This window comes from Tympanuchus pallidicinctus, unplaced genomic scaffold (genome assembly GCF_026119805.1).
Source record: "Tympanuchus pallidicinctus isolate F22 unplaced genomic scaffold, pur_lepc_1.0 scaffold19, whole genome shotgun sequence".
NCBI classification, from domain to species: Eukaryota; Metazoa; Chordata; class Aves; order Galliformes; family Phasianidae; genus Tympanuchus; species Tympanuchus pallidicinctus.
Window position 1 is genome coordinate 2,246,066 of NW_026294710.1, and position 24,091 is coordinate 2,270,156.

General features: G+C 44.5%; 1 protein-coding gene across 6 annotated transcripts in view; it reads right to left on the reverse strand.

Annotated features, from left to right (window-relative positions):
• Nucleotides 1–24,082, reverse strand: part of GRAMD4 (GRAM domain containing 4) — a 74,360-nt gene extending 50,278 nt beyond the window's left edge. For 4 of the 6 annotated variants that reach the window (XM_052681141.1, XM_052681138.1, XM_052681140.1 and 1 more), the window contains exon 1: nt 23,965–24,082. In XM_052681141.1, the coding sequence (XP_052537101.1) occupies nt 23,965–23,993 (29 nt within the window). In that variant the 5' untranslated portion in view covers nt 23,994–24,082. Of the gene's footprint in view, nt 1–4,803; nt 5,057–5,249; nt 5,380–23,964 lie in introns of those variants that run through there. The other 2 variants (XM_052681139.1, XM_052681142.1) reach the window with 2 other exon arrangements.
• Between the last annotated feature and the right edge of the window lie 9 nt (nt 24,083–24,091).

The following is a 24,091-nucleotide window of genomic DNA, read 5'->3' on the forward strand; positions in this document are numbered from 1 at the left end:
CAAGTTGCCCATCCCTTATTCCACAGGAGGTAGAGTCTCCTTTTCTCCTGGAGACTTACAAAAAGTTCCCTGTTCACCCATGCTGGTGTTCTTGCCCCTCAGCTCATCTTATGGCACAGGGGGATATCCTGTTCCTGCACTCCCCCTGAGCTCCTTCTAGAGGAGCATTCAGCCCTCCTGGATCCTTTTACCCTTCAAGGACCAAATCCCAAGGGACCGTCCCTTCCAGTATCCTGAACAGTTCAAAGTCTGCCCTCCAAAAGTCCTGGGCAGCAGTTTTGCTGACTCCCCCTCCTGACTCCATCCTGAATACAGAACTCTGCCATTTCGTGGTCACTCTGCCCAAGACAGCTCCCAACCTCTGCATCCCCCACTAGGCGTTTTCTGTTTGTGAACAGCAGGTCTAGCAGGGCACCTCCCTGGCAGGCTCTCTTAGTAGCTGTGTCAGGAAATTATCTTCACACGCTCCAGAAACCTAGACTGCTTCTTCTGCACTGTACTGTATTTCCAGCATACATCATGGAAGTTAAAATCTCCCAGGAGAACAAGGGCTGTGAACCACACAACTTCTGCCAGCTGCTTGTACCATGCCTCATCCGTCTCTTCATCTTGGTTAGGCAGTCCTTAACAGACCCCACCAGGATGTCTGCCTTGTTGGCCCTCCCTGTGATCCTTACCCACAGAGACTCAACCTCATCATTCCCATTCCCAATCTTAACAACATTAAAACCCTCTCTAGCATAGAGAGCCATGACATAGCTCCTCCTTCTTTGCCTATCTCTTCAGAAGAACTTACAGCCTTCCATGACAGTACTCCAGCAGTGGAGGCGCTCCCTCTACATTTCAGTAATAGCAACTAAGCTATAATTTGCCTGCTGCACAGCAGCTTCCAGCTCCTCCTTTTAGTTGTCCATGCTGCACGTGTTGGTGTACATGCACTCCAGCTGAGCATTTGTCTTATCCCCAGTCCTGACATTGTTCCCCTCAGCTCATCTTTAGTGAGCCTCATTTTAACCTCTTCCTCTTTCATACCTGCTTTAAATACTTCAACCCTACCAATAGAAGCATTTTGCTTTTCAGAAGACAATATAAGAAAGATGAAATAATATATGTAAACTCATCGTAATTCTAGCTTTCTAAGACACTGCACTGTACCACCTATGATTTAAACTGGGCCCCCTGACTCAGTCCAATTCAGTGTTGTAAACTTATCACATTGGGTAACAAAGGTCACAAACTCTAACTTCAAAGTCAGTTCCTTGATCACACCACTTCAGAAAGCTTCCATGGGCATCTACTGTGAAATAGCCAGTTTTTTTCTTCATGCAATTTATTTTCCTCAGCTCAGAGGCCTTCACATGGAGGATGCTTTAAAACTTTCACAAATGAATGCCTGTCAGGATTGAAATCTGTTTTGATGCATCTGTTTGTATTACTATCCTCTTTTCCCTATGGTCAACATTCTCTTCATCGTTAAAAGAAATGCATTAGCTGCATTGCACATCATCACATTATCCCAGGAACCAATGCAACATAAAAAAGACAAGCAAGATATAGACAGGCAACACCTTTGACATATAAACAGCAAGAAAGAGGAGCCTTGGCAAGACCAAGGGTACAAGACTGGAGTTGTACAAATCTCTTTCAAGCAGACCGTTCCCTCTTTCTCCAGATTCCCCTTCTACAGCAACTCTTCACACCAAGCTCCAACCATTTGAAACTAATACAAATTCCCCACAGCACAGCCAGCTAAAGAAACATCTTCCTTCATCAGAGTTGCAGCCCTCTGTTTATTTTTCCTCTTCAACCCCTTGTAGTAGCTCACCCCAAGGTTATTTTCTACGAACTGCTTTTCTTTGAAGTTCTATTACTTGTCAAAGCTGAGCTTAAAATAGAAACACTTCTGCTCATTCATTGACTATATGATGAAGAAAGTTGTCAGCTATCACATCCCAAACTATCTTCAGGCCCTGCTATTAATAGAAACTGAAGAGCAAATGCTATCAGGGAAGTTTAAACCCCTGATAAGCACTGGAACAAATGCATTATGCTCCCTCCATCTCAAAGATCTCCATCACCATTCTGTTGATGTCACCCAGTATGCAGGTCAGACCCACAAGAAGGCAGTTCTCAACCAGGCTTCTCTAGCCATCACCCCTTCCATCACTGCATGAAGAAGAAATGAGGATGGCACACACTGCCTGATACCAACAGAGACAAGCATTCCAAGCCACATCCACCCTCCTACAGACAAAGCAGTTGGCTCAAGGTTGCAGATGGGCATCTTTCCTCAGCACAGCTAGAACCCTCAGAGTTCCTTGTTGGGATTATGCTCATTCACTGCTCCCCAGGATCAGGGCTGCTGCAGGACCTTTCCCAACAACAGGCTGGCACATACAGCACTTCAACAGCCATTTTGAGATCTGAAGTCAGTTTTCATCTTAGAGTGGATTCATACAACACCTTATAAAAGCAGCAAGAGGCAACACAAATACTGAGACACAGCAAACTCAGATACTCTTCTTCTAGCTTTGCTTTCAAAGGATGAAAACTGAAGGATCCACAAGGCCAGTGAAGAAGCCCAAGATTGTATCTACCTGCACTGGGACACTATTCAGGAACAAGAAGTCCAAATGGCAGCTGTCTCCTAGGGACCATTCATGTGTTTCAGCCCTGCTCATAGAATAACCAAGCCAAAAGATGTGCCCAAGAATACACTTATTGTATTTTTACTAATGAAACAGATGTACCTGTCATTAAGTGTCAATAAGCACCTGCTTATTTAAAAATGCAGACCTTTGTTTGAGACACTACCAGATTACTCCACTAAACAACATGCTCAAATTCTGCAATGGAGAGGCTAGCAAGATCTCATCAGTGTATTAATTCCTAAAATTATTATTCAGTAAGTCTATCATTAAATGATTAAATAGCACAGAATTGTGTTCCTAGGCATTTTTGTATTTAAACGAGAAACTATCACTTAGAAATATCTGCTAAATTATAAAACAATATGACCATCTTGTCTAAAAATTGTTCAAATGTAACAGGCTCCCAGATTGCTTAGCTATACTAGAGAAGAAAAACTTCAGCTTGCCAAGAAGCTCCTATAGAAGTTCATTCTTTGGCCTCAAGCCAAACATGTGCTCTCAGATAGGCTTTTCATGTCAGCAGCCTATTCCTGTAACAAGCAACTTCTTTTTTAGATGAAGATCGATAAATATGGCTACATTTCAATAGCTTTGCATTCACTAGAAGAAAAGCTTCTCAGAGATTCCAAGTGACTCAGATGAAATCTAGCTAAGCATGAGGAAGCAAGTAAGTCTCTACAGAACAAAAAGAAATCTATTTATAGGTCAGAATCTGGTCTTGTAAAACACAGTAACTAAATACCAAAACACCTGCTTCACCACCACAGCTATTCACCCCCTTACCCTCTCCCAGCTCCCCATCCATGTCCCAGCCCCAGCCAGCTCAGCTATGAGTTTCAGGCTGTTTCTAGAGAGATCCCATGGCAGCAATATCAAACCTGACAGGCAGCTTTGTATATGCAGAGCTACAAGCAAGAACGCAGATCCTTCTCTCAAACTATCTATCAGCAGAAAGAAATGCAACTATTTTAACTTTGCACACTGCAAATGTGCGTTGCATTGCTGTACATAAGGCAGCAGTTGCTCACATTAGCATACTACAAAAATAATACAAAAATTAAGATTGGTATCACCTTCATAAAGCATTAATTCAAGCAAAATAAATGCTAATTCTTACAAGACTATTTCTGAAACAAGCACTGCAGTATAAATGCAAGCAACGAGAGATCTTTCCCCCGTCCAGCTCTGTGGCACTAAGCACAGGGTGCAGCACGGCAGACGCTGACTCTGCAAGATTGATTTAGGTCCAACATCATGGCACCGCAGCCAGACCTCGTAACACTAGCAGGCCCTCTTCATGATACGGTGCAGCTATCTTGCATTAACGTGCTTACAAACAAGGCTATTCAGGCACCCATGTTTTGTTTTTGTTTGTTTGTTTTTTAAGAAGGTGGCTTTCATTTCTCTCGTTGCAGTGGCAGAGGTCAAATCAGCAAAATTAAATACCAGCCTGTTAAAATTATCTTGGCTCCCAAATCATCCTGTAACAAGGTAGGCAACAGCTCATGTACTTACTTGATGAGCTTGGTTAGGAAAAAAGGTCTGTACTTGTCACATTTAAAAAACAAGCAAATGCTCAAACAGCAAAACCACCTTTGATTTTCTTTTTCCATTGCAATCAATATCCTTTGGCTAATGCAAAAACTTAGTGGCTGAAGTTCTATTTCTTTTACAGAGGGCCAGAGAAGAGATGACTTTATTTGGACCTAGAACTAAAACCCTCAATTGACCAAAAATAACTATCAGACTATCAGACATTTAAGCTATCAAGACTCCAATCCCCAAAATAACATATGCACACATCCCAAACTTCTGATGAGGAGAAAAATTCAAGTTCTCCTAAACTTTCTCATATAAATCACAGAGATCTGAAGCAGTCTTCCTGCAAGTGTTTCCAGAGCAGCTTCAGCATGAAGATAGCTGTGAGCTACCCGTGAGCCTCAGGCAGCTGGAGAACAACCAGAGCCAGCCTGCCCTGCACAGCCCAACGATCAGCAGTTACAGGACTTGCTACTATGGAAAGAGTCTCACTTCATCACAGCACTGCTCCCCACCCCTCCCCCCAACTAACTGTCAGATTTTTGGCAGGTCCCGAGCTAACACCAGCAGCCCTTGCAGCCCTGTGGAAGCAGCAAACACGATCTGCACTTGCCTGAATGTGGAAAAGTCGTTCCCCTGCAGCTTCCTACGAGTCGCTTAAGGGTTTCGGTTTTCTTTTCTCACATCCAGACTTTGACACCAGAACACAGCAAGTGTGAATATATGGCCTGCTAGACCAGGCAGAGATGCTGCAACTAAATTCTGATGTACACTTTGTCAGAGAGGGAACTCTGCTTCACAACCCTTGCAATCTTCTCATCTGATAACGAAATGCAGAGGCACTACACAGACAGCATCCCCTTGGCACACATTCATTGGGACTCTGAGAAAAAAAGAACACAAAACACTACAACATCATAGTGTAACTATATATAAAATCAAAAAGGCCACACCAGACTGCGACACAGAGAAAGCCCTCAAAGCACCTGTGCTCCTATCACTAGAAAAACAATATTTCAGAAAGCTAAAGACATTAGAGCCAAAATAGATCTAACATACCCCTGCTTCTCATCTTCACATTTCATTTTCCTTCACATTCTCCTTTTAATCTCAAAACGTCTTTCTACAGAAGTCAGGGAGTTCTGGTATTCGGTAAGAGCTCAACTGTGTGTGTGAACAAACACAGGCAGTGTCAACACCAGGACGTTTCAGCCTTATCACGAGGGAGGGAAATGCAAATGGAGGGAGTGGACAGCATCAGGCTTACTTTAGGTATTCACTTCTTTTTCAGTGAAACAATCCTGCGTATTCTCTTGACAGGAAAGCAGGGACACCACAAGCTATGTGGACGGTCCATATATGTCACCAGGTAGAGCACTGAAAACAAGGCCTGGCAAGCTTTCTTCTGGACACGTCTAAATAAAACAGGACCCTGAGTGGAACACCTCCACCTACAACAGATTTAAAGAGCAGCTCTGTACAGAGCTCTGCACAAAAGGTTCCCTCTTTCTACACACATTCCTCCGGCTTTTCTTTTTAATGGACTGAAGTCACTGTCTGAACATTTTGTACTTATTAATATTTAAAAACTTTAACTGGAGAAAGATCAACTGACTGCACTGTAAGATCCCTGGGCAGCCTGGTCTGGTGGTTGGCAACCCTGCAGGGGTTGAAACTCGATGATCATTGTAGTCCTTTTCAACCCAGGCCATTCTATGGTTCTACGATCCCTGCCTGTTCAGTTCTCTTTCCCCTGTAGTTCTCCCAGTTTGCTCTCCAGAAGGTTCAAATCTGTTCAGAAAACCAAACCTTATTTACAGCTTCTTCTCTTGAACAACAGGAAGTGGTTTTGTGTAGATAAAGTTATCTTTCAAGAAAACTTGGCATTAAGCTCAATTTGAGAAGACACGGAAGAGTGGGGAAGGGATGACACAGCACAGCACTATCCTAAATCCCACTGTGGAAACATGCATCTCACTTCAGACCACGCAATAGGTTAAATTCTCGTATAGAACCATGTCATTGTTTCCCCAGAACTCAGCCACCAGCCAGCACAGTTCTCCTCCTACCAGCACCTCACCCACACACTGACCAAGAGCCTCAGAAAGGAACGCTCTAAGTGGGCAGCTAGTTTCCGAAAGCAATAATCCTTGCTTGCTTTGGAGCTAGGGAAAAGGCCACGCACTTTATACTCACTGGAAACAAACTGCAGTCCTCTGGGCCAAACATTCAGTCAGACCAGGCAAGAGCAGCATATAAACGCCTTCCAAAAGTCACAAAGGTTTCACAAGTGCCCTCAATTTCTCACATCAACAGGCAGAACTTAACCTTCAGAGCTAAGCTCTCTCCACACGCTCAACTCACCACAAGCTCATCCAGAAATTAGTCACTGCCTTCATGTCACAGCCTGCTATAATCTTCCTCAAATTATCTTACCCTGGCCCCAGAGTCATAACAGGATGCATCCAGTACACAGAGCAAACTATTTTCTGAGTAACACCTGTCAAAAGCACCCAATCCTTTCAAGGTCAGGAGCCCTTAAAACACTACTCTTGTATGGGGATCAGCTTTTTTTGGCATGAGAAATTACATTATCAGTTAGGCTACCTACCTAAGGTTTGGAGAAATATACTTGTTAATTCAAGTTTCCTTTTTTCCTCCCCTCAAGTTTAAAGAAAAACAGACAGTGAAAATCCAGCCGGAATATTCTTGCCAGCATTAAAGACATCTTGCAGAAGAAAGCACCCCACTCCCACAACACTCAATTAACACCAGTAGGAAAGAAGCAGGAAGCTGTGCTTGGACATATTATAAGCTTTATTAGATGCAGCTATTAATTGACAATAATTTAAATTGTTGGAAGGTTGGGAGAAAAGCGGAAAATGTGTAACATCTTCTAAGGGAAAAACCCAGACATAGGAGACAGAAGTTTAAAACACTGATCTTGACTGAGGTGAGGTTGTCACAGCAACCATAGTGCAGCTTCATGAATATGTATTACTCTGAAATCTATTTTTTCCAATAGTCTCATGTGTCATTCAGTATCCAACATGAAGCTGCCTAGGAGATGGACCAAGGTAGTACAGTAAAAGCCATTTGTCTTCAGAACATTCTCTTTGGCAGCTGTAGGCAGGAGGGACAGGGATGCCACAGAACACAGCCTCATACTACAAGGCAGCAGAGTGCAGCTGCAGGACTGGCTTCTGGATCTGCGACAGAGTTCAGCCAGCTGTCCCCCAAGGAAGGCAGAACTGCTGGGCAGTCCCCAGCCAGATGAACCATGGGGACCTGGTTTGATTACCACTGGAATACTGTGGGATGCACAGAGTGGACAGAAAAAACACCACCACCATACACACATACCTACACAGGTCACATGTCAGTGCATGAAGAAACCGAGATCAGTGACGATTGCAGCAGAGTAGCTATTGGAGGTGTCCTTTGTACTTAATTGGAAAAGTCCATCTCCCAAAACACTCCTCTTCCAAAAATACATTGATACCTTACTTCCCCGTACCATTCTCTAATCACAAAACAATATTAGCAAAATACATTAAATTAATCCCTCTGTAAATTGTTTAAGTGGCAATTTTAACTCCTGATCTAGGGAAAAGCTCATTTTTCTCAAGGCACTCACGGGAGAAAGTGAAACATTCACTCTTCCCCCTGAAGAACTACCAAAAATACCCTGTCAGAAAATCACTTTGCCTGCACGAAAGAGCTGCAGTGACAGGCAGAGCCCACAGATTTAAACCATAGGACAGCAGGCTGCTTCTCAGCATCTATGTTTACCAGCTCACACACTCAGTCCCGTGAGCATGGCAAATGACCTGTCAGAGGGGTAGCACACACAATAGAAACAGCAGCAGGTTGCCCTTCAGGTGAACACTTCCACCCCGGTCAGCAGCTCCACCAGCAGCACTGGAGCTCTCCCCTCAGGGCCTACCCCTGGCCCAGCCGAAGGCAGCTCCAATGCAGCTGACACCACAGGGCAGCGCTCCTCGCTTCTGCCAGAGCCTTTCTGTCACTCTGCTGCTCAATGCGGTTTATCAATTCACTGCTGATCCAACTACTTTTTGTGTTTGCTTTCTGGCAGGGTTGGTTTAATTGGAGCAGACATCCATTCAGCCTCACAGTTGCACACATCATTGCAGCCCTCACACCTCCCTCACAGAAGAGGCTTCTGGTCACGGGCAGAGGAGAACGTATCCTGTTACAGCAGCCACCCGCACCCAAATCAGGTTCAACAACTGTGCAACCTCACCCTGAAAACAGCCTTTATGAAGCTGCTCTGCGATATCTTCCAAAATCAGGCCCACAACAGATCTTCAGTCCCTCCTCTGAAGGACGGATGGCGAACGTTCACAGATTAACACAGACAAAATGCATTTGTCACTCTCTCACTGATTTCTGAGGGCTGGCCAGGGGCGCTGACTGTGAGGATGGGAAGAAGAGAGCAGCACCAGCTCAGCAGCGGCTCGCAGGGCGGCACAGACCCGCAGCTCAGCTCTGGCCCAGCTCCAGCAGGCAGAGCTGGGGCAAAGCACCACAGCAAACAAACGAACATGGAGGCTGAAGGGACCACTGACACGGGGCAAGGTTATGTTCTCATTACATCCATCTCTTTTTCCACTCTTCTACTGGAAATATACAAAGCCTACCTTGACATAACACTTAGAATAAAGTTGGCCTTTTACATACAATCTGTTTTAAAATAAACATTTGAAGTTGAAAGTACACACGCTAGCACAGAACATCTTAATCAGGGTACTAGATTTATTACGAAAGGTGATCACTGCACTGTTTATAAAGTGAAAGCCCTGTTAGTTCCTTCAAGTAAAAACAAATGCAAGCTGTCGCGACCAATGCAGTTAAACCTGTGGAAATACGCAGTCAGCACTGAACAATCTGAATTAGCACAGTCATCATCTTTCAGTGATAAATACAGATAAATTAAAGGAGTGCTGTGACAAAAGGCACCATGAATGGTGAACCATACTTCAAGCTAAGAGAAAGGCATTTTGGCAACAGCCTGCTGAGGTCTATGCAGGATGGTCTGGAGCCTCTCAGAGAGGTCTCCCAGCAGCAAGCAAGTACTTCTACTCCAGCTCACAGCTCACCCAGTAATCTTCAGAAACAGAAGCGTAAAACCTGATGTGTCATTTGCACGAATGACTATGCAGTCACTTTGTAATAAATATTTCAACTTGCTATTCATTAAAAATATAGCAGAGAGAGAAAAGGCACACACTTGAAGCAGGACACAGCTCACTGCAAGTGACTAACACAGCGATCCTCAGCTCAGCACAGCTAAGATCATGCAGCTCACACTCGAAGCAAAGCCTGTCCCAACCCTTACCAACAAACACAGCAGAGCCATGTCTGTTCCCCTTTCGCGCTGGGCAGTGCATCACAAGATACCTATGCACTGCAGATGCTCTTAGGCAAGACCACTCCAAAGGAGTTACTAAGCTATCACACAAAAGATCACAGATACTTAACTGCTATGCTAAGTATGCAGTGACAAAATGAAGTCTCCTAACTTTTTATTCAACCACGGGTTCCTCCAGATCATTCAGCTATTACACCGGGGCACCTAATTGAAAACAAGGCTATGGGAAAAAATACAGAGTGTAGAAAGATGGTCTATTTTACAGGTTTTCTTCAATTCAGAGAGGATTCAGCAAAAGGTAACAATAACAGTTTTATGAGTAACCAAATTATCAAGAAACCATCTATATGTGAACTTTCACAGACATGCTTTGAGGGTGTGGTGATTCTAAGCATAGTGCTGTGTTAACTTGCTTCTGCAAACCTAAGCTATTCTACTGTCATCTGAAAGATCTAAGCCTCTATATGAAATAAAACTCACCATAAGTTAACAAGTACTTGAGATGCAGTGACCACAGAAACCAGTGATGGACACAGCCAAGGAAAGAAATGGAGTCTTTTACCAACCACCTCTCCAATCACTGTACATTCATGAAAATAAACAAACACCAAAAAACCCACCACCTTCTCATAAATAAAGAAGTTCAACACTTCTAGTACATGAAAATGAACTACAGTGATATGGCTGGCACATCAACTACACCCATCATCACAATACAGAATCCTCAGCTTAATTCCTACTGGCATTGAGCTCATAAAGAATGCATAGAATCTCCAAATCCCACATTTCTGTACAAGAAGCAGGGCTGCTTTTCGTTCTGCTCCTTTCCCCAGCAGAAACCTGAAAACACTCTTCCTGTTAATGTCTACAGACGTAGAATTGAGGAGGGAGGAAAAAATAAATCACTGCATAAATTAGGAAACTATGTCATTTTCTAATTCCTCATCATATCAACTTCTAAATGAAGATACGGTTAAGTATTGTGTAAAAACTTCCAAGATAATATGTAAAAAGGCACTCTGCTAAAGAATGTTATGCTGCACAAGGCACGTAGGAGGAATTTGTCCAAGTTAAATGAAGAAATAACAGAGAGAAAGTAAGTAGCATACAGTAAGTCTGTCTTTGAACAACGTCATTTCTGGCACAGTCTGTACTACCCAGCAGCTCATAAGAACCACGTAAACTCTTTCTTCAAATCTTATCAAAGAGTAAAACATTTAAGATGAGGCTCCCACCAAACTGATGGAGAAGTGAAACGGCAGCACCTTTAGGCAGAACTTCATCACTCCTTCCTTCTCACACACTCAGCTTGGGAAGAGATCAGAGAAATGGTATTTCCAAACTCTTCATATGGAAATAATAGAGAATGTTGTGGTACACAGGAAAGCACTTTACTTGTCCTCTAGGTGTCACGGACCTCTTCTCTGTAATTCTTTATGTAAACACATTTGCACTTCTGGCACATTTGCTATAAACAGAACTGGTTCACTGTACCCAAAAGAGTTTTGATTTCTGGATTGCAATCAATTGTTTAAAAGATTTGATTATTTAAATGACTTCTCTTAAAACAATGAAATAAGGTTGGAAAACTGCAGTTCAAGCTAATCTCTATTACAGGAGCAAGCCTCGATCAAATTTCAAACTGAATCATTCACTCAGCATGTAAAATATCTATTCTTGTCTCCACACATAGATCAGTGATCCTGAATTTAAGAAATAAAAACTACTTTTAGTTTAGGTTGTTACAAGCTGGTACAGGCATACCAGGCAGTGGAGCAGCCAACCCTATGAGAAAATAAAAGAGCCATTAGGAACATAATCACCCATTATCCTGTACATTAACTCTTTCTGATTGTTAATTGCCTGAGTATTTCATCATAACTACAGACCTTTCTGTTCGTGTACTTATTTGAACATTCTCTGGACTGCAAAAATCAGTGATCTTTGCCGTTGAGTCTCATTCTGCCAAGAGGTACTGACAGCCTGTGATTTGCCAGCATCTCCCCCACCTTCTCTCCTACTAACCATTGCATGCTTAAGAAACAAAAAGCCAATTTTGGTCTTCTCACTGATTACTGTAAGCAGAGGACAGGCACTGGACATCCACACATACGCACAATTGTGAATGGTTAAACAGTCAGGGGGCAGATAAGTATAAAATTAACCCCGGCAGAAGTTGTTCCCTGTTCCACCAGCAGTTATGGACAGGGAAGGACATGAGCAGTGCCAGGAAGTGAGATACAGACCTGCTGGAGTGCATCCAGAGGAGCACCATGAAAATAATCCAAGGACTGGAACACCTCTCCTACAGTGACAGGCTGAGAGCTGGGGCTGTTCAGCCTGGGGAAGAGAAAGCTCCAGGGAGATCTGAGAGTATCTAAAGGAGGGCTGTAAGAAGGAAGGGGACAGACTTTTTAGCAGGGTCTGTTGTGACAGGACAACGGAGAACGCTTTCAAAATTGAAGAGGGGAGGTTTCGATTGGATATAAGGAAAAAGTTTATTACAATATGAGTGGTGAGGCACTGAAACACATTGCCCAGAGACGTGGTGGAAGCCTCGTCCTTGGAGGCGTTAAAGGTCATGCTGGACAGGGCTCTGAGCACTCTGATTTAGCTGTAGGTGTCCCTGTGCTTTGCAGGGGAGTTGGACTACACAACCTTTAAGGGTTCTTTCCAACTCAAATGATACTATGATTCTATGAAGTGCAATACCCTCAGAAAGAAGGACAGAACACGCAAGTCAGACACTTGTAAGGAAGTATAGGGTGGGAGAGTGAAGAAAAAAAACACCCTAAGTTTCTCACACATTCTTGTCTTCTCTCTCAAATTTTATTAGTCCATGGAACCAATTTCAACCACTTGGCATTTCGCAAGCAATTCATGTATTTCATCACTTGAAACACTCTACAGTGACGCAAATGATCGGTCAGCAGCCATCATTCCTTCATCCCCAGATACACAGAGTTCAACTGTCCATCTTCAACAGCTTGGCATGTAGGACTGCATACATGTCTGATGCAAAAGTGGGAAAAGGTGAAGATACACAACTACAGCCTACAGGGAAGCAACTATGAGGCTGTGCCAAGCCATAAGACACGTCTAGCAATTAGCCATCACAAGTCAACAAAAGAATTAACATGTATGGACTACTGGGTCACCAGCCTTAGCATGGTACTCACTAACAAAACCACTTCCTTCCTCAGCTTTTTGTCCTCCATGTCACCTTACAGTGACACTCAAATTCCCCTCCAGGCACTGCAGACTCTGAGACAATAAGAAAATTTCAGTGTCAGGCCTGAAGCACTGCCAGAATCCTGAAATCACCTCAAAGCAGTGCTTTGCAACCAGTCATTGTTTTCCACAGTCTCATGACAAAGTTACGTCGAGGTCAGTTTCCATTAGACACCAAAGAACATCTCCAAAATCCTGCAAGTACAGTAGTCCTACGGGCAAGACTGGTAGTCCAAGTAATTTCATATACAACTTCCAGATAAAAAATTTAAAAGCACAGCAGTTTCTAGAGTTTAATGTAACAGTCCTTGGCTTTTTCCCCAGATTTCAAAGAGCTTATGACAACTATTCTTCAGGCAGCCATACAAGAAACAAGTCTGAATAGATATCTTTTAAATTTTCAGGCTTCCTTAGAGTATGCACAGAGTTGAGGAAAGCTGAGCAAAAAACTGCACAGTTTCAACAAAACACAGAAATGATGCATTACATGAATCTGTAAGAAAAGTACAAAGCCTCCTCCTAACAAGAAAGCCAACCAGCTGAAGCTGTTACCATAAACTAGTCCAGTTCTCATTAATTTGGCTGCATTGGTAGGAAATTAACATCTTAATGGCACTTTTTATCCTACTGCCTCATAACAGCAGATGTTTCCAGTGGCAAAAAAAAACTGCACAAAGTTGACAACTACAGTTTTGAAGATGCTTGAAACAACAGGAAAAAGGCATCTTGAAGAAAGCCTTTAAATAAACCAGAGTACATCATATTGAGCTCTAACCCTGTATATGGAGGGGAATGTACTCTTGGCAGCATCACTGCAGGTTAAATCTACGCTAAATGGCATTTCTCCCAAGAGAAGCCTCTTCTGACACAGCCATATTAGCAGCGTTTCAACTGCATTTCAACATGAGATGGACAAAAGGAAGAGGCAGACAAGTTCTGCCAAACTGTTGGGTTTTTTTTAATCCCAAACATGAAGTAGTCCCTGAATCCAATGCTGTCAGCAATTAGGACTGACCCTTGGGAGAGGTTATTAACCAAGCCTGTGCAAGCACCCCGAGTTACTTTCTGCATGCTCTGGTCCAAAACAAAGCATTTCCTTGTCTCAAAGCATCACAAACACACCACAAAAGCAGTCAGGCTCCTAAAACAGTACAAAGCTAGTGACAGTAAGTAGTAATCTCACACATCACTGAGGCTTCAGAATTCAAATGGAATTAACACAAGGAAAGCAGGATGGATAGTTTAGTAATGAAGAAATCAAGGTAGAAGGAATATGAAAAGGATTAATGCTGTCATCATTCCAATCAGACCAAGCAATTTCAAAGGCAGATAAAGGATGGCATTGGTAAGTCTGCCTGTAAGACTGGGATGAGGGCCAGGGTTACACTGTCTGAGCTGACGGGTATATTTATGCCACTATGACGCTTCAGTCAGTAACGATAAAGGTCCAAAGGTCAAAGCTGCTGAAGAAAAAAAACCGCTGTATACACACACTATCTTTCTGAATAGTCATGGCTGGGTGCGGGGAAAGAGGTAGGGCTATTCCTTTCACACACAGGCCATGATAAAATTGTTGCACCTATGTGCATTTCAAAGCTTCTTAAGAGGCCTTTATAGAGGTAACAACTTGCTGAGCCACCAAGCTGTAGGGTTCTTCTAAGAATCCCTTCTAAGAAATTGTTTGGTTTTCAACTCAAAGCTGAGAAGATGACAACGGTGTTTCACAGCAAAACCAAAAGGCCGTTCCTCAGTCCAAGCCCCTGCCCTCACACAAAGATGCTCCCATTGCTGACACCTGTCAGCCTCCTAGCAAGGACTTCTTCCAGTTCCATCTAGATCCCAGTTACTTTGTGAGCATTTGCATATTTAAACCTTGGAATTTTAAAAATTAAACCATGGATTTCATTCTTCCATAAATATCTTAAGAATGTAACTACCTGTCAACCTCAAATTCTGATTCAGGGGTAGCAAGCCTACTTTTCAACCTTTTGCAAGTGTTTCAACAGATGCAGTGCCCCAAAGTCACAATAACTTGGAGTTCAGGACTTTTTGCATTAATAACATCAGCAAGCTGAAGGCTGCAGGACAAGTTCTACACCACAGAGATCCAATATAGTTATATGCAATATGCAGGTCACTCCAAAAGAAACACTTCCTATTTATTTCCACAGAAACCACAACAGATACCAAGAGCACAATAACAATGCCTGATCAAGCAAGCTCTCAGCTACAAAATGTTTCTTGAATAGTCACCACTATTAGCTATGCATTTTCACCAGCAGTGAACACAGGCCTGCATGCCATGTGCATAAAAACCTGCACTAGCACAGATGACCTACCGTTTCCTAGCTGCTCTGACAGCATCATCACCAGGAAAATGTGGCTCACAGTGCATCTTTAATCAGTCCAAACAAATGAAGTCAGAAGACACCAAATCCAGACTACACAGTGGGTGTGGACAATCCAGTGAAGATCTGTAATGTGCTCCATGGTCTTTAAACTGATATGGTGCCTGGAGTTTATCACGTTGCACAAAAAAAGTTGCCTTCTCCTCCAGCCTGACTCTGGAATTTATTGGATAGTATGAAACCTTAAGAGAAGCAGTTTTAATCGAGGACTGTTCTGGCGACTGCACTCAACTCCAATGGCACACCGCAAACCAGAGCTGTCAGGCCTCCAAAAGCTGCGCTGCAGAAGTAAAATCACACCCTCCTGCAAATTCTCCTTCAGAAGAGGCAGCCTCACCACCTAGGAGACACACACACATTTGTTTGGTCTTGAAAAGTGCCTTCAAGCCAGTAATTGGAAAGGTTTCTGGGTACCCAGGAACAAAGGCAAGCAGTAAGATATGAAAGCCAGGTCCAATTTATTACCAATAGCCCCCCAGAGACCTTGACTAAAAGCTCACAAGGGTATGAAAAAAAAAAAAAAAAAAAGCCTTTGGAGAACAGACTGGGCACATGCTTTAACAAGGCTACAAGAAGAGCTCAGATCATAGTGGCATTCCTACACAAAAATGCAAACAAGAGTAGATGGGAACACCTACAGAAACATCAGGACTGCTCAACCTCATGGCGTTACATCCTTTTACACGTGGGAGTTTTCTTCAGCTGACTGACTATGAGATGAGCTTTCCTTCACACCCTGATAAGCAGAGTGATCTGCTATTCCTTGTCCACCTAAAAACACTCATATTACTGTTTATGGCTGCACTTTGCAAATTATGTATATATTTTTACGAAGTGAATCTACTGGTAAATCTTCATATAATAAGGAAGCTACTTCAAACAATGATCATCCTGCAAGCAAGAAAGTATGTATGGTAGCAGTAGATAATCTCCTCAAGTGTTGGCATCTGGTATTTCCTCCATGGTTCAGAAACCATAAGCAATGCGTCTGCTACCTAAACACAGCTCCACGGGTCCTCATCTCTCGTTTCAGATAACAAGCAAGTTGTGGTCAGCCAGTCAGGGGTGCAGCCCCTTCTTATCTGTCTTTTCCTACTTCTGACATTCATGAGAACGCAGTATTAACATCATAACTTTGATATTTATATAAAAAAAGCCCAAAGGAACATCAGACTATGTACCACAAATGCTTTGTTTAGCTGAGATATTTGAAAAGGAACAAGAAAGTAGAAAAGCAAATCACCACCTTTAGAACAAACAGACATTCTTCTTTGCTTAAGTCCATGCAGTGTTTCCAGAAGTCACCTAAGACAATTGTTCCACAGCTCTAAGTACACACACGACATCTTTGTGCCACGAGTGAAGTCTGCTGTAGTGCTCAGATATTATGATGAACTTCCAGCCAGCTGAGAACAAAAGCCACCTAGAGGGTAAGACAAACAAGTGGAGTTTGCTTCAGACACAAAGAAATACAAACTGCATGGAAGGATTTTCCATGATTTAACAAAGACAATAAATGGTCATCAACAGCAGACTACAGAGGAATGGGTCACAGATAATAGCTTAATGCTTATCTATAAAGAAAAAAATATTTATGCAATTTCAAAGTATTAACAGCAAAATATAGAATTACTTATGAATTCCATCTTCTCCAACTTAACTCATCTAAGTGAAACTCAAAGCAGATACTGTACATTCAGGCTTGCACTCTGCTAGAAAAACCAGCCTGAGAACACCAGGCGGTTTCTCGCTCAAAAACCATGTGCTGTCTCTACTCTGCTTTATGAGAGGACTCCCAAGTGCCAGAGAGCTTCACCAGTCAGCTGCTCAGCAATGCAATCTCCACGTTCTTCCTACAAAACATTCCAAGAAATGATGTTTGCGCCTCATTTTTTTTGTGTGCTTTTTTTCCTTGTTGTAGAGGGATTAATGATCCAACATTAAATGAAATCATTGTTAGAAGATCCGTCAAAAACGGAAGCAAGACTGCTACTAGAAGAAACAGGAAAGAAGCAGATTTGACATAAAAATATTTCTTAATAGTGAGTTTTCTGGGGAAATCAGAACTACCTTACTTAGACTGGTTAGTTCACTGGGAGTACAAGTAAGAGCTGCTTCATCAATCCCACCAGTAACTGCGAGATAGGGAAAGTGAAAAACGCACAGAACAGGCACAGATCCTTTTCTAAGCTTCATACTCAGAACGTTTCTCTAAACACCACAGGGTTAGCTCCATATCGTCTGGAGGAGACCACAGCCCTCACTTCTGCAGCGTGCTGCGTGCTCCCAACATTTTAGTTTTAATTACTGCAAGTTTCCAGGAAGCTTTTACAGCTCAAGTGAAACTTGAACATACAGCATCCTGCAGCAGCTGGCAGAGCTCTTAAAGGATCCACACATCTAGCTAGGTGCTCTATAGCTTATTGTGAATGACATCCCCCATTGCACGCTCCTCGTTCTTGCAGTGTTGACACCACGCAGCATTTCACACAGCAGCAGCTGCACTTCAGTGCAAAAAGTTACAAAGTTAATCAAACGGCTGTAATGCCTGGAAGTGGTTTAATGTTTTGAAAAGACAGACTACATAAAGAACATAGTAATGCAGCCTCCACGTATTCCTATTCCATCCAAAACAGCCAGGAGCTCTGGGATGGGACACACAGACAACACTCCAAGAACTACTGCTTATCTCAGAAGGGAAAAGGTGAGGAATAAGGAAGGTGAAGGAAGTCTGAAGAAAGAGTGACTATACCCCAGAGATAGGATCCTGGATTACATATTGACTTGCAGCTTGGTTTTGAATCATGCAGCCAAGGGTGTGTTCATCAAGGGCCATATAAGTGCAGGGAACACCACAGAGTAAACAGCATCTTATCATTGGGTGTTGAATGTGCTATTTTTTTCTTACTGTGACATGACATCTTGTCACAAGTCTTATAGAACGCTCAGAGCCCAGGCCACTGGTCCCTTCAGCTCCAAGAGGGCTTTCCAAATGGTCTCTGCTGCTGGGATGTCTGGAGCCCAAAATGGGCACACCACCCAGCTCTGCTGCCAATGCAGGCAGCACACAGTCATCAGGCTCCAGGCAGCACTCTGTCCTGGCACACCTGCAGCAGGCCCTGCTTCAGTGTTTGGGGGAAGCAGCTTGTGCCTGGAAGCCATGACTGCACAGCTCCTCAAGACTAAGGTCTGGAATCAATTACAGGATTTACAGCTTCCACATCAGTCCTCAAATAACTAGAGGAACCCCAAGGCTGTACGTCTACAGCCAAGAGCTGGCTCTACCAAAAGCAAAAAGGAAAAGATTTTTTTCAGACTCATAAAGCAGCACCACAACTATGTGTGGCCTTCAGATCACATTACAAGAACTCCCCCATCGGTACGGCTGTGCTACCGCTTAAACACTGCTGACAGTTGTAAATCCACGTGTCTCTGTGCAGCGCCGCCACATTTTGCCTGGCATGTCAAAATGCTGCTAACCTTGAGGCAGCAGGTTATTTCGAAGCGCAGTTACTCTGCACGCGTAAGGACACAAACGAGATCCAGAGAGAGTAAATAGATAAAACCTTTCCAGAATGTGGCACTTCAGTCAGTAATATCAGCAACGTGAGACAGAAGGACTCCTGCAGACAGCTTCAGAGCTAAAACTCTTGCTCATATTGTATTTAAAAAGTTGTGTTACATGTCTAACTTTCAACGTTCAGGTTCATGGTAAACTTCAAGTTTATTTCATAACTCTGCTTTGAGCATCTAAAGATAACTTGTGGATCCTTCATTCAAAACTCTGATATTAATTTTCAAAAATGATTCGTTTCCAAACCTGTGAATCTCCAGTGTTCTATATATAAGCAACTTTGCACCTGAAATGAATATTGAAGTAACAACTGGCTTCTATGAGATGGTAAAAAAGCCAAGCATTAGTAATGGAAGCTATTAATAAAAGCCACTGACAGTCCTATCAAGAGCTCTGATAAGGCAGCTATAGTGGTAGAAAATAATAGAATTCAGGCACTGATTGTATATGCCAGGCCACCACAAAGCGTGCGGCTTTGTTCTCTTTAATTAAGATAAGTATAGACCTCTCATAATAAAGTTATTTTCAGGGGGGTACTTTGGAAATTTAAAATTCATTTACCAATGTGGAGAAGACAAGCAACTGCTAACTACTTTTCCTGCACAAAAAAAAATCCACCACAGCTTGGCCAACTACATACAGATATACAGGAGGAGACGCTCAACACTCAAGAAACACAACTGTGCCCTCCCACAGAGGCCCATCCCAAGGACAAAGTGCTGTTTCATGCTTTATTCCGTTCTCTTGTCCTCCTGCCTCCCTCCCAGCTGACAGCAGTGTTATGTGGCTGTCAACATTCCACTAACAGTTTTACTCTGCACCTGGAGCGTTGACCTAAAAATAAAATCCTCCTTTATAAATTTAACATGGACCACAGAGTTCCTCACATAAGCACACAAAACAGATGTGGCAGAATAAAAAACATCTGAACTTCACCCCATTTACTTTAGTTTCTAAGGCAGATGTTCACCTTCACGCACATCACAAAGGAATCTTGAGAACATGGGAATATGCACTGAGCAGACAGAAGAGCCCTGATGAAGGAAAGAGCCCTGAGTGAGGTGGCTGCTGCTGAGCCAGGGCAGCATACAGCAACAACGTGCCCACGCATCAGCAAGCACTTGTTCAAAACAGAGATAAGTTTGAGACCAAACATCCCAAGGAACACACACACATCTATGCTTTGCTGCATTTAATGATTGTGCTTCCTGGGCACGTGCATCCCACAAATCTAGTCATAAATCCCTTAATCACGGGTCAAAAGATGTGTCAACATCTGTGTTGATGAGATCAGGAAGAGAGGGCTGCAGTGTCTGAGGTTTGCGACCAGAAACATCAGCTCCTGCAGAAGGGCAGCAGCACTCGGAACAGCTGCAGCACCAGTGACTTACAGTGACCTCTAAGACCTGCATCCCAGGAAGAAAGAGCAAGACACAGAACATTTACTTGTTTTTAAAGTATACTAGGAAATAAAAGATCTGTTTGTTTCTGTCCCCAAGACACCTATAGAGCAAGCCTTATGCTAAGAGCAATGCACTCTTTATAGCATTTCTCTACAACAGGCGATGTGTTCTCAACAGAGCTTGGCAGAGAATGGCTGCAGTAACTCCGAGTTGTAAGCAGCTCATCTCAGCTGAACTCCAGTTTCTGTTGAGATGCAGACATAGCTTTCAAACTAAAAGCAAACCAGACAACCCTAAGTATTCTCCAAGCACATTTACAAAAACCATCAAAGCCAGTGGTTTTTTCCCTTGTTAACATGAGCAAATGTTAAAGACACACGGTGACCCAAGATTCAAATTTTTCAAACGCAACCAAATGCGGAGCAGGTCAGGAGCCTTCGCCTTCTGCCACTCTCAGAAGCACATAACTGCATCTTCAGTCATTTACGCATCTCTGAAGGCCTGGTCTCCTGTCAGGGAATTAAATCTATTACTGCCAGAGGGTGCATCAGGAGAAAGGATTGGGTGTCAAAGGGAGGAGAGTGAAAAGAGCAAAAAAGCTCCTAACTGGAAATAATGTATTTTTAATTTGCAGCTGAGTGCCACCCTTTAGTCAAGGCGATTTACCATACAAGAGAAATTGCACCTTTAAGATGAAGAAAAAAAAATCTAGTGCCTACTCTCCACAAAGATTCCAAAGATTGCTAATATTTATGAAGTCAGAAGTGGCTTCAAAGTCTTCTTTTTTGTGCGTGTGTCATAACACAAAGCAGCATTAACTCATTTCCAGCCGAATTCACCACTGAACTGTCATTGTATTAATGAATTCTGACCGAAAAGGAAAACGTTCCGCTTCTTTGCCTTGTCCCCCCCCCCATGACTGACAGTGACCATGGGATAAAAGGAAAAAAAAACTCACATTTTTCTGAGACTTTAAAGACCAAAACTCTTAAATCCTGGCAGTGCCCAATGTTATGACCCAAAGCGACACTTAACAGCTGTATTTCTGTGCAGAGATTGCTCCACAGATCAGCTCGCCAACGTGCAGGCAGTACCTAACCCAGAAAAACAAATCAGTGCAGAGAAGAAAAAGAACCAGTGTTGCAAAATAAAGCTGGAAAATGGTACACTTCACTTGGGTCAGAAACAGTCAGGTCTGCAGAAGAGAGCCCGCAGCTCAGGGTGGCAGACTATCTGCACATAGGACTGCAGACTCTTACTAACAGCCTGGGATTTGGGAACTCTGAGAGTAACCCTGACAAATTAGCCTGACAAATACTGGGCTGAGAAGGAAGAGACCTGGAGCAGCCACTGCCTAGCTCAAACCAGGAAAATCCAGCGAGGTGCTCATCCATTGCTAAACAGCATTCATTTTCCTGACCTTTAGGAAACAAAACATCAGGAAACATGATCTTTGACTTTGTAAACAAAAAGACAATCATCATAAAACTTTTAATGGAGCCATACGCCACACACAAAGCAGTCTCCCGTCTGCAAGAACAGGAGAGGTGGTGACTGAGTTAAAACTAAACTACGAATTTTCACAGCAGCGCAATGCGAAATGAGGTCATGGTTCATTTTCCAACAGGTTGTTACTTTGGAGGTTGAACAGTTTGTTTCTCCTCAGCTGTAAAGTCTTTGTGTTGAAGAGTGAACACTGAAATACCAAGCTATGGTGAAGACACTGAACACATACAGCATTACGGACAGACAAGGCTTCATACTGCGGAGGTATATCTGAATTTAACAGTGACAGTAACCACTTCTCATACACTGCACAAGCTTCCTTACAAAAACAAATACAGGTTTTTTTCTCCCCTCAAGCCTCCTACTCTCTAACAACACTGAACGCCTGACACCTGATACTGCACTCACGCCTACAAGGAACTCCCATCAGTTTCCACACTACACAAGGGCAGGAGGGCAGGGGTAGTGCCTGAGGCTGCCACACTTTGCTACCAGCACCCTCCCCCCCTCCGGCCAGCCCTGCTCCTTCCCCAGCAGGGCTTTCTGCCTCCAGCAGGGCTTCCTCTCCCCTCAGGCAGATCCCTGAGGAGTGAGGACAGGCTTTTCCAGCTGCTGCCCTCAATTCCTCCTCCCCCACAGGCACTTACGTCACAGGCCTCAGTGATGCTCCAGGCAGGAGGCAAGGACAGGGAGATGGGCTCAGTGTGGCTTCTCCCAGCACCCACGGGCACCACTGCAGCACGTCCCAGCACCCAGCTCAGCGATGCCCCCATTACAATGAGAAACCCATTGCCTGACTCTATTCCTCAGACAGCCCTACCTGCTGCCAACCAGAAGTGCCTCCAGGAGGACATGCACAGAGCTGTGGACATGTAATGAATGCTGTAAGTCTTCAGTTCGTCCCAGTATCAGCCCCACATCACCTACATTATGGTGGGGAAAGGAGCCCAGTGTGAGAGCTGTGACATCCAGCTCAGGCTGCCAGGGATTCTTCTGTCACTTGGTACCAACGTACAATTAACCTGCTTCATATTTTACCCATTTTAGAATCAGGTTTAAGATCCAACGCTGGCTTCAAAAGAATGCAGACTGAGAGAGCCCTCATTTCTGAAGGGCCAGGTAACCAGATGTGGAACAAAAAAAGGTTTAATGGAGCTCCCGCTTCTAATTAAAAAAAAATCATTTGAGTTGGAGGAGACTCTTAAAGGTGCAGATGCAAGTCCTGCAATAAACAGGGACCTATAGCTAGACGACTTCTGAGGAACAAAACCACTTGTCACACTGTAAGGAAAGATATGGCCAGGTAACACAGCATGCAGAAGCCTTATTGAGCACCTCCAACTTCACCCACATATAACACCAAGAACTCCTCCAACACTTACTCCACATCCATACCAGCATCACAGTATCACTGCTACCCAAGCTCTGCCACGGAGGCAACGACAGGAAGGGCTGACAGCCAGCTGTCATGTCCCCCATCTGCACCATCATTGCTGGGAAAACTAGGGACTGTCCGCGGAGCAGACCCGTGGCCCAGAACACAAACACTCCAGTCTGAACGTCCAGCAGGGCTCCCTCAGACCAGCAATGGAACTCCCCGCAGCAGCCCTCTCTCCACAGCCGTGCCGCACGGCCCTCATCTGCACACCTGGAAAAGCGATGCGCTTCCCAGACATACAACCGGCTGCCCGGCACAGGGCAGCCCCAGCGCAGCCAGGCGTACCCAAACGTACTGAACTGAGAGACAGGACGCCTGGTATCAGCAGCACCGCCAGCTTCATTTCCCAGCCACAAGCCACCAAACAGACTACTGGGTCCAAGGGAGACACTGCGACCCAACAGCCCCTAACCAGCAGCAACGACGGAGACCGGGCGGCCCAACCGTATTTGTGCACGGGGATGCGACCTCCACTGCTCCGGACGAGCCCCCACCCGCGCCGTATTCATTCCGCCGCCGCCGCCGGCTCCCGACCCGCGCCGCACGCCCGGACCGGGCGCTCCCTCTCGGCGGTGGACGGAGCGGCGCGGCCGCCCCCTGCGCCCAGGGCCGGACAGCGCCACACTCCCGGCCCGCGCCCTCCCCGCGTCCCCCGGCCCCGCGCGCCGAACAAAAGGCGGCGGAGGACGCGGGGAGGGGGCGGCCGCCCCGGCGGTGCCCCGGGGAGGAGGCGAAGCGGCTCATCAGAGGGAAGGGAGGGCTAGGACGAAAATAACGTACGCGACATTCAACGTTAAAACAGGCGCCCGGCGGGGCACTCACCCGGCTCGGAAATCGGAGCAAACTCTCATTCACGCTCCCCGCCGTGCCCAGGCCGCCGGAGCCAGGCGCCGCCCCGAGAGCCGCTGCGCCGCCGGGACGCGGCCGCGCCCGCTCGGCCCCCGCCCGC